Below are 16,551 nucleotides of genomic sequence, written 5' to 3' on the forward strand. Positions count from 1 at the left end.
TACTCAACATGTATAGATGATCTCTTTTCCCCCAGTAAACGTAAACAACCTAAATACACCAAGCCTGCCATCCACTACAAGTGATGGACTCCAGGTGTGACACTAATTCTCAGATGCTATTCTTATGCTCCAGTTCCAAGTGTAAACACGATCTGTCATTGTCATTATGGATGCCTAGCCATCACAGAACACCTACTATCAACATGAAAGACCAAGACATGAGTAGTGAATACCATGATATACCAGCATACCATGATATATACCATCATGCCATGATATATACCAGCACACCATCATACCATGATATATACCAGCATACCATGTATACACCATCATACCATGATATATACCACAATGCCATGATATATACCAGCACACCATCATACCATGATATATACCATTATACCATGTATATACCAGAAGATGCCATATATTCCATGATGTCCCACATTCCATAAACCATGATATACCAATGTAATAGTAAAACATTGTATTCCATAATTCCATGATATACCATGCTATACCAATGTAATGATAAACCATCATATTCCATATGCCAAGATATACCATGTGCCAAGTCATGATGTATCAGGTACACCATCAACTATCATCCTGCCATGTCAACCTCCTATCCAAACCCATCCAAACCCACCCCATTCCAGGGCCAGCAATTCTAGTTCGGCTGATAACAAAACTCTTCAATGACAACACAAACATGAAATCAGCACAACAAAGGAAATCCTTATTCCAAACCCTCAACACATTGTAAAAGACCCTGAGATAGCATCTCCACTAGTCCAAGACATGTGTTGCTGGTTCCATCAACAAGTGTGGCCCCGCATGTTGTGTGTAATCCTATCTGCAGTTATCACCAGGAGGTCAGATCTAAGCCCTTCTTTGTCTCCTCTCAATCTCTTATGCTGAGGTCCAAACCTCAACATATTTTGGTCAGGGAATTAATTTACTTTTTCACCAGATAGAGATACAAGTCATGATAATTAAGCCTCAAAAACTATACCATCCAAAAGAGTGAGTGAGTGAGTGAGTGAGTGAGTTGGATTTAACGCCGCTTTTAACATTATTCCAGTTATATCATGGCGTGTCAGCTTCATGGGGGAGGAAAGCCCGAAGTGATGCAGGTCTCGGATGTTTACCACTTCGGTGAAACACATGAGCACGGGTATGGTGCTGACAAACCTAGAAACATAATTGGGGGGAACCGGGATTTGAACCCACAATCAAAGGTTTCTGGCGTGCCCAAGGGACGCAGCTCTGCACAGCTAATAGCGGCGCCTCTACCCAAAAAGACGCTAAAGAACACCCATTTCTTTCTTATTACAGTCTTCAATCTATCATGCCAAGACAGATTAACTACAGTAATGTGGAAGAATCGGGTGTTCTTTAACTTCTTTTGAGTAGTATATATTGAAACAAGAATTCAAACATGTCTGTAACCAAGAATCTTTTGAAGCATCAACATCCACTTAGTGTTATAGTTAATTCCCAATTTACAAATGTTACCATGGTTACAATGATGTAGAATTTTATTCATGATTGTTAGTCATGTTTCAAAGCATGTTGTGGTTTTGTTGGTCTTGAACATGACTTCCCGTGGATTAAAACTTGTGTACTACACACAGCCACGTTATAACACAGCAAATAGCAAAGTGCCCAATCAGCAAAAATGATGCTAGTATTATGCCTCATGAATATTCATGAACCGGTACTGCTATCAGTTCCGAACTTCAACTTTTAATTCCCTCCCACTCTTCAACACCTGTTGCAGGGCAACAAAGAGACATATTCCACAGGGCTGTTATGCGAATATTCACGTTTTCACATACGTCATACCTATATATCTATATCTCCACCTTTGATGTTGCATAAATTTATCATCACCGAAAAGATGTAAACTATCCACAGAGAGAGAGAGAGAGAGAGAGAGAGAGAGAGAGAGAGAGAGAGAGAGAGAGAGAGAGAGAGAGAGCCTGGGACTTCAGCACAACAAACAATATAATACTTTAACCACTAGGCTACCCGACTTAATACAAAAAAATAAATGTCCTTAACATAATCTTATTGTAAAACTGACTACAGATCATCTACAACAATCACAATTTTCTAGACAGAAATCATCACACATTTTCAAGAAAGGCAATAATAAAATTAGCAATATTACCATTAAACAAGCCTGGGGATTATTTCAATCAGAACTCCACAATGCAAGTTTTTTCTTACATTCTCAATGTATCTCATTATTTGTACAACATTCTAGTTTCTATAGAGAACACCAAAGCCTTATGCGGGTATTTCTTCAATGTAAATCCTATTCAACTCAGAGGATGTTTTCATTGAAATAGCATGTGACATCACTGCACATCAGCAGTAATGAGCGTTTCCACATATTCATAAACAATCCTAATTTCCATCGTTTATGCGTGACCCCTTTATCCCTGCTGGAATTATTTAGAAATCATTATGTATGAGATTTTTCAGATGCATGCCATTCTGGAAGTTTGAAATATATGAGATTAGGGCCAACACTCATTACAAACACACCTGCTCCCTCCCTGCATGCCAGGTGAAGGAGAAAGTACGTGTGTGCATGCACGTCCACATTCCTGGGGTGATCATCCTGCACAGGGAAACAAAACTATCTGGCAAATGTTCTATTATTGTACCTGATTAACACAGTACTCAATAACTCATGCCGAAAATCACTATCTGCATTTACAACTTCAAATAGCTAGTTCTCATATATATAGAAATGTTTTATGTACATGTACACCCACCAGGGAGTGGGAACAGAAACAAACTAAACACATTATACATTATGACATTATTATACAGTAACGATAATAATGAAGTACAATGTCAGAGTATATAGTAACAGCACAAGTAACAATAATACGACATATTTGTCTGTTGTTTAATGTACACTCAGCAATATTCCACTGTAAATAATCAACGACAATGCAGTGATTGATATTGTGAACAATGAACGATCAACGTCAATGACCTCTTCGTATCTCACAAAATCACGTATCACCACTGGAATGTAGTTGTTTCCCCACTCAGAGGTGATATTCCTAACTCTCAGATCAATACCCCAGGAAATATACAACAAACAGGGCGCTATATCATGGGGCGCGCTTTACCCTGACTGGTCACTCTGCCCCAATTGTAAACTGTCAAACTCATATTGACTCACATGTTTAGATTTTAAACTATAAAATTAATGATAGTAAAAGGCATTTGTGATCAATTTGTTACCAAACAGACTGCTGGTTAGCCAAACACTGTCGGTGTGGTGACACTTATCACAATTCTCAACAAGAAGGAAATCTGTCCTAGAGGAGAAGCACAGTGACAGTTGGATTGTAGAGTCTGCGATTAAGTCTTAAGTGCGAGATAACGTCACCAGGGGGCACTGCCATGTGACCAAAATATCTTGCAATTTATGTTAGAAGCAGCAGCTTAACCGGAAATCAGTAAATCAGAAATCATGGCAATACATTCTAGTCACACATATCCTTCATTCACTCGAAAAGTGTTTTCATCAACGTCAATTATTTCTCTGTAACAATGACAACTGTGAATGTGTTAACTTGCTTTGTTAACCAGTTGAGTATGACATATCTATCAGATATATCTAACCAGACAATATGATCAGTTTCTGTCCTAGATGTCATGAATAGACAAGTAGATACGAGTGAATGAGTGAGTGAGTGAGAGTGATGCTATTTAATCCAAACACTAAATACTTGAGTAAAACTTAATAGTCTTAAAGATAATGTGCTGATAAACAAATGAAAATAGCCTCCTTCAAGTATGCATATTGTCATCCTGTTCTTGCTATCAACCCACAACTGCCATCTATTTATGTCATTATCATGACTATCTACAGCTGATTGCCACAGGAGACACCAAATGATTCATACAGAGAGAGAACATGTGTCTTTCTTAAGATAAACATGTGTTTTGGCACCAACCTATATACAAGTGTAACCATGGTAACAGACTAATAACAGTAATAACACCAAGGGAAAAATATTCATTGTATGATAAATTTCTGGTGAACATGAGCATAAATCTACAGTAAAAAGAGGAAACTACTCTCTTTACTCACTACTTCCCCCCACCCCCCCATCCCTACCCACCCCAGCCCACACTTCCTCCGAGTCTTTGTTTTGAGTTCTGCTCCAAGCCTGTAGGTGGCGCTGCAAGGGTCACCTGGTGCAGGCACTGCAGACACAACATCCCGCTGCAATCTTCGACCCCTGACCTGTGCACTGTGTCATGCCGTTACACAACATGGGGCCTGAGAGGAGGGCAAACTCCAGAGTACCTGGCAGTCCATGTCAGCCTCACTTACACACTGGTCAGAACACTTCTGAATACCATCCCTTTCCCTCCCATTACTACACCCCTCAATCCATGACCCTGTCTGCTCTACAGACCCTGAAACAATCCCTTAAATACATTGCAAAGTCATTTGGCAAATCCGGACCATTTTAAGTTTCAAATAGCGACAAGAATCTCTGGGATCCCTTTGCATATATTAAAAGACAATTAAGCAAAGAGATTTTGAAATTTTCCATTTCCAAGACTAACCATCTACATCCCCCATCCAAATAAACACTCCTTTGCAAATGGAGGTACTTATAAGGAATGTTGATTTTGGCAGAACGACACCCAAACCAATTTCCTACTCTGCAGCACTGATGGAGAAGCCCTGATGTCACAGTTTAAGTGTCTGGATATCTCCATCTACAGGCAACTGTAAGAAAATCACCTTGTGGGGTTTATGTGTCACAATGATTCATCCTTGCTGATGGCCTACATGGTTCACGTCTTCTGTGCCCACTGTGACATGCACTCAAACAGACTCTTCCACAAAGGAAATCAGCAGTGGGGTAGCCTCGTGGTTAAAGCGTTGTCATGCTGAAAACCCAGGTTCAATTCCCCACATGGATACAATGTGAAGATCATTTCTGGTGTCCCTAACCGTCACATTGCTGGAATATTTCTAAAAGCATCATAAAACCTATATTCACTCACTTGCAAATGAAATCTGTGTCTAGTTTAATGATAATACTTATACAAATTTAATATTTGTAAAAAAAAAAGGATGATTGTGAGACACAGATTATTTTGAGACAATTTCAAATGCAAAATTATTTTTGGAGGTACTGATGATCTTAAGATAACTTTTGGCATCTATCAACTTTATATTCACGCTATAATCATGATAACAATAAACTAAAATTGATAAAAAATATTTGAAAAATTATCTTTCTGTGTGAGCAACCCCCGGTATGTTTACGAGCAATGCCTGCTGTGCTGTATCCATATTTCACGCTAATCCAGACATCAGACTGATCCCCTCAAGGGTAAAATGCATCACGTCTTGATTCATTGCCCTGCCTCAGGTCAGGCCCTGCACCTCAGGCCCTCCACCTCAGGTCCTCTCAGGTCATGCCCAAGCAGGCTCCACAGATGGACCACAGTTCATATCTTGATAACTACCCATCTAATCATGATAAGATTGAGTATCGAGGCAGATAAACAAGCCTTTGACCTGTTTACATGTAAGGTACTGCGTATGTCCAATCATATAATAAATAACAAACATGCTGGTTTGTTAACTGAGCACATATTCACCAACTGGTGTACATGAAGATTTATACCCTTGATATATTACACTGTCTGTCATATGAACAAATGAAAATTAATGTTATAAATACAGAAAATGTATTGTTTACTTAAGATAGCGTTTACCTTAAAACTAATTAGATAGTTGGCAGTAACGAGAACGTCTGTTGAAAAATCTTAAGATTTTATAGTGTATTGAAAGCTAAATAAGGAATTTAACAGAGATAGGATATTCAAAGGAATTATTGATGTTATAAATGTGGAATGCAAGTGTCTTGCATTCCACATGAAAAACAACGCTTATAAAGGCACTTGTCTAAACCATCCAAACATTTTAATATCCCACACTCTAAGATTTGAGTTCCGAGTTTTAATGTTCAGTCAAAATGCAAAGATGCATTAAAATGTCTTATTCTTTGTATTTCATTGGGCAAGATTTTCTATAAATATATGAAAAACGCTCACCCATAAGGCTAATAGTCTTAGTTCTCAGGCACTGCCCACATCAGCATAAAGTTCATTGCTCATTTCGTTTTAGTTTCCATTTTCATATATTTTTTTGCATTGTGTTTAAGTATTAGGATTTTTGTATTTTTTTTAAAATGGAAATAAAAACAAAACGTGCGGCAGACCTTATGAAGATGCGGGTGGTGTCTGAGAACAAGCCTTCTCTTTTTTTGCCTAATACAATGACAAACAGAAAGAGAATACAACTGTAAAAGCAAACCCAATATTTCCTGACATCAAAATCAAAGGTCATTTAACTCACATTTCTTCAGGTGAAACAAGAACAGTGTAATAAATCATGAGGAAACAAACACACAGTTAATCTGTCTAGCTGTGATCCATGTCATCTGTCAATCACGCCAACCTACAGCCCATACCACATGCACATATGCCCCAGGAATGACTAGACCAATACATGCGCTTGTCACAATGTCCCTGCCATGAGACCAGCTCTCTACACATCAACTATCTGATGATCTGCGTGATCAAAACTCGTTCTGTCAGCTAGTACTTTCTATCATTCTCATACAAATCTGCTGTCGGACACCGATAAACAACCGATAGTATGTCATATATAATACCCTAGCTCATATATTATATATCCCACGATGTACTATAATATACTATGTTTCTATGGGGATAATATATCATATGTCATCTGGATATGACATGCTAGCGTGTGGTATACCATACCTCATGTATGGGGACAGTATGTTATATATATATATATATCCTTGGTCACAGAATATATTTTATTTTACTTTTTAGTCTTGAATGTAGTATGACAGTATATCTACCAAACACATCAAATAAGCGACTTGTCTTCATAACATTTCATTATTTGACATGCTAATCAATCATACAACCCAACAACAATGAATCAGTTAAAAGGTCACTTAATCAACATGTTTATTTGTTGGACTTTTCCTCTTCAACATCATTATCTATCTCAACATACAATAACTAAAAACTCTGCATACCCCATTACAGGGGCGGTTGGGTAGCCTAGTGGTTAAAGCGTTTGCTCGTCACGCTGAAGACCCGGGTTTGATTTCTGACGTGGGTACAATGTGTGAAGCCCATTTCTAGAGTACCCGCCGTGATATTGCTGGAATATTGCTAAAAGCGGTGTAAAACCATACTCACTCACCCACATTACAATCATTATATTAAAAATAAAACCAGGTATGAATTATTCCAAAATTACTTATCTTCTAGTTCAAAAGGCGAAGTAAAGGGCTTGTTAATTCAGCAACTACATAACAATCAGCTCATGATTTGTAAACAAGAGAGCTACTTCCCCATCAAACAAGGACTGCTTGTTCAAATAAATATAAATGTCTTCTGATATAGGTGCAGATGTACAGTAAACAGCTTGTTGTCCAATTATTTGTAGTGTGGTCATAACTAGCCTTCATCACTCTCACTACAAACAGTCTTTGTTTACTTCACTGGATCACACAAATAAGCTGATGACACTTTGACGATCTGACTTGGTGCCCTTGTTGACCATAGGAAAACAAATTAAATATATCAATCAAATATGTTAACTACAACAAACAATATAGAACACTGGTTGAATCCCTTGCTTCAAGATTTTGGCTAAATACCTGAATCGGCATAATCAGATCGGCCAACTGTGCACCCTGTAACTACACAACCAAAGGGTATGTTACTCCACCTTACTCAGGAACATTCATATTTCTTTATTTACACAAATTTCACAATTAAAGGCTGAGTAGTATATAGACATAAATTGCTGTGGTTCAAACAACCCAAGTTCTTGGTGAACCTAACCTTACTGCATAACTTTATATTCAACTGCTTGATAAAAAATCAACAGCTTCAATAATACTACAGTATAATTCTAAAGCTTACGTTATAAGAAACATTGAATTTCAATTTCATTTTTCTTAAATATGGCTTAACAAATGAACACTTTCTCAGATGGTTGTTTGAGAATAAAGACTTCAACCTTGCCGACATTAAAACAAACACTTCAATATCTACAGCCTGTTAATTTAATCTGTAAATCAAGCAGATATCATAAGCATACGCAAAATCAAAATCAAAACTGACAATTTATATGTTACTTTTTTGTCAAGAGGATCAATAAAATACAACTTGTCGTGAAAACTTAATGAAACAGGGTTTATTAATGCTTTAGGCTAAATGCATGGACAAAGATAGTCGTTATCTCAGTGAGCGGTCCACCCCTCAAGGTACAATCTCATTCAACTCCTCGAAGAAGATAAAATTAAAGAAGACGTACCCATTTTAGAACATTGATCGAACAGTTATAAAGTGTCTACTTTGTAACCACGATCTTGACAGGTGCATACAATACAGCCATAGTGGTTAGGAAAATATCACATTCTTATCAGTTCATGCCAAGTTAATTTTCTTAAACAGCATAGCAATACACCTAATCTCTGTACATTGTCATGGGATTTTCAGGTAATAAACAAAATGAAAGTTTGGATTAATTAGAATTTGACTTTCCAATATATATTGTTCCTATATTGATAGGTATTGGTGAATGACATCTTGACATGCATTATTACTTAACATGAAACGTGATTGAACACAACTGTTCATGTTTTGATCCGACTCTGCACTCAATGTCATTAGAAGCGGTCTCTAAATCTTAGGTCACTAAACTACATGTAATTTACATGCGTTTAATAAAAGAAAAATTTCAAAGTTTGAGTCACATATCATACCACCCCAAACCCAGAGAAATGTAAACATTCATGAAAAATATACTCGCAATTTTTTTTAATTCATTCTTACTTTTTAAAAGAAATACACAACTTGATAACAGATTTTATTTTGCATGTCTGTTGCCTCCAGCAGTCTTGGAAGGCAATATCAACACCAATATTCTGGAGAAAACTGTTAACAGGTTGTGTGCTGAGTGACCCATCTCATGAATATTCATGAGGTCAGAGTGAAAGTAGTTCCGGCAAGCAACAGCTGGTTTGTTCCTATGGTCAGTATACCAAATCCTGCACTAATTACTGCCCGGTTGTTAGCTGGGATCGTGTCTAAGTTTGCAGCTGTTCTAAATTAAAGATGTTGCCGATTCTGGGAATTAAATTTAACTTTTATTTGATATTAATTTAACCAGGACAACCTGTTGAGCTTCCTGATTTGACACCTTGGTGGCATTTTCATCCTTGTTACATAGGAACCAGTAGTCACTATTCATCTTATTCAGCTATATTATTCTGAGAGGGAATAATCTCGTATTATGTATATTATTTCCTTTTAGCTCCACACTACATTTATTTGCCAGAATTACACTGATGTCTGAAGACACTGCTCAAACTGTTGTTCTAGTCAATAATAAATGAATAAATGAGTAAACATATTTCATACGTTGGTTCCAAATAGTCCACCATTTTCCTAACAGAAAGACCACTGTAAAATGTCTGAACACAAAAACTGCTTCCCAGGCAGTGTTTGAAAGTTACAAGACTGCCAGGCTGCCATCAAGACCCACAGACCTGAGAAGCTGCAGAACCTGACTCAACCATTCAGGCCGTACTTAAAAAAACTGCAGCTGATTGTGACAAGTAAATCCACACGTTAATTTACTGCAGGCTATAAGCACCCATACAAATGTGAAACTATGGGCTGACTCGAGCTCTACCTGCAACAGGCCTAGGGGCAGGCACTTACTTCCAACTCTGTTCCCAGACGACTGTCGCTCATAAAAATTCCTGCAAACTGTATTTCTTTACTTGTTTAAAAAGAAAATGACAACTGTCTTGGTGTTTCTTTCCTTTGCATTCAAGCAGAAACATATTGTTGTCAAGCTTGGTGTTCTTTCTGATGCAATTCCAGTATGTTTTGATCAGCCATTTCAACCACTTTCAATCATGATTGTACTGCAACCTACATGTGCCAAATTTATAATGCATGTACAATGTTTGCACCCTGGCCTATGAGGGTGTTTTGTACAACATATTCAATGTAATTCTACAGTCTGTGAGTAACATTCTTTCCAAAGATGTCGTATGTTGACATTGATATTCTTGCAACAGTATGTGCCCCATAAGAGGGCTGGACCACAATGTCCACACCTCTACCATCCTCACAGCTGTTGGGGCTCCATTGATTCAACTCTTATATTTATGACTTTCTGGATAAGCTATCAGCATCTGTGTCAGCTGCAGAGAGGCCATTCCAACAAACACTAGCACTGACCATGTCTGTCGACCTCTGACCTTGTGACCTGTGGCCTTCCTCAGCGGATCAACAAAGACCCCTCAGGAGTAACTTTTCACTCAACTTGAGAAATTTGAAGCTGAGATTGAAAACATGAAATGGATACGATGACAAATGCCCAATATGGGAAAAGCCCAATAATTAGAAACAGGCAACTTTGGAAATAACATTAAGAGGTATCTATTTCATTTATGAAATTTTGATGTGGGCTGTACTGGGGTAATAAGACACCTTATATCCTACTAGTGCACAGCTCATAAAATAACTAGATATTTGGGGTAATGCTACAATATATACAACACTAGGAATAATAAATTTGTTTACAATACTAGAGCATTATGATATACACCACTATGTTGTTCTGAATATGAATACAATACTAGTGTGTTATGAATATGTATTCATACTAGGGCATTATGAACATGTACACAATACTAGGGTGTTATAAATATGTACACAATACTGGTAATAATAGTCAATATATGCTCCATGATGACCCCTTGTTATCACAAAGTTTGTAGCCTTGAGAATTACATCATTCAATCTTGCAAGCTTATTCCCACGCTTAAAAAAATTCCTACACCCAATACTACCCACTTTTTACACTGTGTTGGTTCAGCTTCAACCAATCCTATAATGCAATCTTGAAATGTGACATTCTTATTGGTAGATATTTGGGAACAGATGTAACCTGACACTGTCTCCAAGCTAGTAAACCACGATTCCCTGACTTGCTTGGCCAGCAGATTTACAAGTCACGATGCAGCCAGACCGGGATACAGGCATGGTATGGGAGAAAGTGAAAACAGCTGAAGGAGACAGCCTTGACATTGGACAGAAACCTGTTGGTTTCTCCAGAACTAGACAAGCCCTTCTGTCAACTCCGATAGAAGGGTAGTTCCAACATCTTGACCTCTGGACAACTGTATATCCAGTGTTGTGTAGACTTGCACAAGTCTCTAAGGCAATATTAGTAGATTAAATCATAAATCATAATTGCTAGATTATGTAAATAATAAAAACAAGTTTTCCCTATAAGAGACTGGAGTCCTTACTGTCCATATATTTAGACTTGCCTATTAGGAGGATAGAATTACTACACATCCATGGACTTTTCTTTCAGTACAGCCTTGGAGCAAGTCTAAGTGTTGTGCTGAGGGTCTACTTAGGGGCCCCTTGATTTCTGAACTTCCACACACCGAGACACTACATGTTTGGGGTTGGATAAATAAAACACTCCTTTTATATGATCCATTTGGCAGTATGTAATGCATAACTGTTAAAAAATGCATTTTATTCCCAAGACACAGAAGTATATACCAATATAATCAAACATTAAACCTACAACTACAAAATCCAGGCTCTACTATCAAACATTCACTGGTTTCCTAAATGTTGGATAGAAGAAACAGAGCAGTACAAAGTTGCAGCTGTAAACTACACAAGAATAGTGAAATATTCTTTCATTAAACAATGTCTCTATTCCTATGAAATATGAAAGGGACCAATTCTTATGAGACGACTGTAAACAATGTCAGAGCGTGGTGTGCCAGCCTTTCTCAGCACATGTCCTGAACCGTGGTCGATACTCAACGCACCAGCTATATCCCTATTCAGCACTGTCCACTAATTAACAATGCCACTGTATTTTTTATGACCTCTCCGCTAGAGACGTCCCAGGTAAGATGAAATCGATGAAGTGTTCAATACACAATGCAGCCTAAACCCCCTACACAAGTTACAACCGACAGAATGAGTGAGTGAGTGAGTGAGTTAATATTTAAAGTCACACGACAGAATGATTTCAACAATATTTGTATTCTTGCTGTCTAATACACTGGATCGAAACTAGAATATTTATTTAAACTGTTATCCCACACAGTGTTCTTTATGAAAACTACCTCTAACTTTAGTTAAAATGTTGGGTTTTTATAAATTTTATCAGTGATATTTACAAAACTTCCATTGACGTTTCTGTTAAATTGTTTTAAAAAAAAATGAGATAAAAGAAGTCGTGACTATGAATATTGTGGAATATATTTTTTTAGTCGCACAGGTATAGAATGTACTTTTCCAGTCCCTATATATTTATGTATGGTAGGCATCGAGTTGTGAGAGCTTTTCCCTCTTCTCAGTGTTATGATAGATAATATGGGTATTTTAACAACACCTAATATGTATTGACATGGCACACCAAATATGAAATAATATGAATTTCATTTAAACATACAATATGTTAAATGTGAAACAATGTAAAAATCAGGTTTGCCAATTTAAAAAATGCACTACTTAAACCATTCAAGGAGGGACCAAAAATGTTGATGGAATATATTTAATATTTCAATCTCTCCAACTTCAAAAAGCCACAATGCAATATTCTGTTAAATATTGCAGTTTGCATCTCACGTAAGATGCTTATTTCTACGTCTACATACCACCATGTGAATCGAGTCTGTATCACTGTCAAAATCCATATTGATATCCATTGCACCTTTCAGTCCACCACAGCACTAAAAGAAAGTCCCTTAAGCAGGCAGCATCCTTTATATAAATCCCCTATTCCTGTATTGTTTTATGACAGTGGTCAGTAGTCCAGCCAATGAAATGGTCACTGCAGACAGGTAATTAACAGTGGACAGTCTATAGAGGCTGTTACATTCCAGCCATAAATTGCATATAATCACTAAACAATAGCTTTAAAGGCACCATACCATTCTGGCAAGATAGACAGTAAGGATACACACAAAAGGATCAATCACCACTCCACCCTGAGGGGTCAGGTATTAAGGACAGTCTCCACCCATGTGTTACGACATTATAGCCTCCAGGCCAACTGTTACACTTCAGAGCTGATAACAGTGGACAATGAAAAGATAAACATTATTGTATGTTACAATATAGATAGGTATGAGACAATTTACTGTTTCCATGTCTATTAACAACAGTGATTGTCTAGCAGTACTTAACTTTCAGTGGGTCAAGCTTGACAACAACTTGTTTGTGTAAGGTTAGATTAACGTGTTGATGTTTTTATTGGTTCTACAAACACTCCATGACATTTATAGTATGTTTTGAAAACTTTATTTTCACTTACTGTGTAGATAATATACACCTTACAACTTACCTTACTGGAAATGACAAATTAAGAAATTTCAAATGGGGGGGAAGGTGTATTTGAAAGAGGGGTTGTGGGTGGGAGGTGTTGACATGGACTTATGATAAGACTCCAGATTAGATCACCACAAACTTTCCATTCACAACAGTTATTGCAACAAGTTCAAAGTTTATACTGCTCTGGGTTTCAAAGTCTGGTACTTGTATTGCCAACCCTATGTTAAGTCCCCTCAATACAATAGTGTTATGGAGTTAATCTTGCTAACTATCAGTTGGTCAGACACTGCTGTAGTTGTGACCCCGGTGATAACAAGATGACACTGATTACAGGGTTAAACTCCACGACAGTGTGGAGATGCTTCCTACATCTAATTCCCTGATCAGGAACTTGTTGTAACTTGTAAACAGTCTTCCTCAACTGAAACCTTTCCCAGTTCATATTATAACATAACAAAATTGAACCAAAAAAGTCCCACATCCTATTCTTATGAAGCTGTATATTCTATAGTATAGTTAAACATATTGTTGCATTAACAAAAAAGTATTACTGGTGTTTTAAAATAACACCCAGAAGTCAGTGGTGTGTTTGTTTGATCAACTCTTTACATCCTCTATTATTTGTCTGCTCTAGTAATTAACAAAACAATTAGAAAGTCTGCATGTTAATTACAGCACATGGGAGTAAGTGGGACACAATGGAAAGTGATGAATTATTTACAATATTGCCAACTGTAGCTAAAAAAACAACAACACCGTTGTGAACATGGTGAAGACTGTGTTTATAATCAATTATTCCGACCCTGAGATGAAAACTAGGGAAAGTTTATTACATTAATCATTATTTTATATCATTCGCTGAAAACTATCATTATTTTCCGTGTCACATATCAATCAAAATACCTTCGGATAATTATCCCAGAATTTATTACACATACAGTTACATTTAATTCAACATAAAACCAGCGTGATATGACATGTGATCAATTGCTCATTTTTCAAATTGCACATAATGAGCGGCATCATTTTCGATTACTCTTATAATAGACTTCTTATCGAAGCGAGTTTGTATGGGTCTATTTATGATAGACGGGTGCTTTCACACTCAAAGTACTCAATTGCGTGACCGGAGAAATCTGTGGGTTGCTTTTTTAGATATGCATTTATATATGAGGGACAACGCCCTGCGTGAAAGACGGGGTATGTAAACCCCATTGATGAAAGGGGGATGACAACCCCTTTGGAATCACGTCCAATACAATAGGAAGACGGTCATGCATGCAAGCCGCTTTGTAAACACATGGGCGTTCCCCAACTCGCACTGGCTTGTCGTCGAGCTATCACATGGCCCATGTTTTCAACACAATTTCTCGTTTCAAACAACACAAAACTACTGACATAAACTAATACCCGTAATGTACAAGAATACCACCTGGGCGATTCTGGAGTGTTTCGGTGCCAAATTTACCCCCCAAAACGACGTTTGAAGAAAACATATGGAAGTGTCTCATAAACCCATGCCCGATTTCATCATAGCTTACCATAGAATGGGTGTTGAACATATCGCTGTCAAGAAAATCTGTCATGTCCGAATCCTCCATATCGCCAAGTTTGTGATCAGTTCCGTAGAGAACGTCCATGGTCGGAAGTCCCTGAGGTGACCACTGGTCTTGGAGCCTCAAGGGATAGTCGGTGCCGGCAAAACCCTCTCAAACAAAATTCCACCGTCCTCTCTCGTGCTCGCTGGGCGAATTGAAAGGCAGAACCGAAGCACACACTTGAGAATATACATCCGCGGAGGCAGACTGTCGCCGAAACACCAGTTATTGGCTGAGCCCGACAACCTGTGGCCGCATTGATCAGACTTCACCAACCGGTGGTTTATGCATGATTCTGTGGATATAGCTCTGAACAAACAGTACTACGAGCTAGCTGTAATTTAATTTAACTGTGGAGTTTCCGTAAATAACAGAGCTAATGCATATGCATATCAAGCTACCAAGACCCGTAAGACACGTTAGTATTCAACATATTTCAGCCAATCAGAGAGCGGGATCGCGGGAAACCTATTCAAATAAACCCGGTCACATGACATAACAGGGCTATATTTAGTAACAATAGTATTTCTACTCCACAATCACATGTTCAGTGTTTTGGTTTGGAGAACCACATGTTCACTTTGCGGTCAGAGCCCAGGCGCCCCCTGCTCAGATAAGGACGCGCTGCACACTTTGTTGAGAGAGTGTTTCCGAAAGTTAACTTGTTCACTGCCCCACTGCTGTTCTTTCAAGAGTGGAATGATCTTATTCACAGTTGTCGCTTTCCTGTAAGATCGTGGCTTTCACTTCCAGTAAAATGTGATTTCCAACGTCCCTCTCCCAATGTCACTGTTGGTATATGTATGTATGACAACTGAACATACCGAAACTGGTTTAAATATATTCATTGACTAATGTTTTATTAACAAAATATACACTTAGTGTTTGTTAAATGTATACGACTCAACTTTGACGGAGCACATTTGAACATTTTGTGTTTGATAGATATACGACTCAACTGTAACGGAGCACATTTGTACATTTTGTGTTTGATAGATATACGACTCAACTTTTGATGGAATAATCAGATATGTCAGGTATATTTTAATATACACTTGACATATGAGAACCACGGAAAGATAAATATATATCTCTATCAAAGGTGGAGCCGTATATAACTTACAGACAGTGTCATGGGGTGGGCGATTTTTAATAATTATTCATTCACTATGTATGCCCGTGTCTAATGTGCATGCCAGTCCCTGACCGACATTAGCAGTCTGTTAGGACGGATCAGGGGCACCACAATAAATATTCAGGTCTTATCTTTTTTCACGACACTTAGTAACGGCAATGCTGATTACAGATACAATGCGATGGTGTGTTATATTATTCCTACACCCAGTGAAGATCCGGATTAGAATTGTTCTTCAGCAACCCATGCTTGTCGTAAGAGGCTACTAACGGGATTGGGTGGTCAGACTCGCTGACTTGGTTGATGCATGTC

At 37.8% G+C, this 16,551-nt stretch overlaps 1 protein-coding gene across 3 annotated transcripts in view; it reads right to left on the bottom strand.

Moving 5' to 3' along the window:
- LOC124115242 (cyclic AMP-responsive element-binding protein 3-like protein 1) overlaps window positions 1-15,454 on the bottom strand; it is a 35,320-nt gene extending 19,866 nt beyond the window's left edge. For all 3 annotated transcript variants that reach the window (XM_046476160.2, XM_046476159.2, XM_046476158.2), the window contains exon 1: window positions 15,048-15,454. In XM_046476160.2, coding sequence (XP_046332116.2) covers window positions 15,048-15,146 — 99 coding nt within the window. In that variant the 5' untranslated portion in view covers window positions 15,147-15,454. The remainder of the gene's footprint in view (window positions 1-15,047) is intronic.
- Between the last annotated feature and the right edge of the window lie 1,097 nt (window positions 15,455-16,551).

This window comes from Haliotis rufescens, unplaced genomic scaffold, assembly GCF_023055435.1.
Source record: "Haliotis rufescens isolate VD_foot unplaced genomic scaffold, xgHalRufe1.0.p SCAF_26, whole genome shotgun sequence".
Taxonomy (NCBI): Eukaryota; Metazoa; Mollusca; class Gastropoda; order Lepetellida; family Haliotidae; genus Haliotis; species Haliotis rufescens.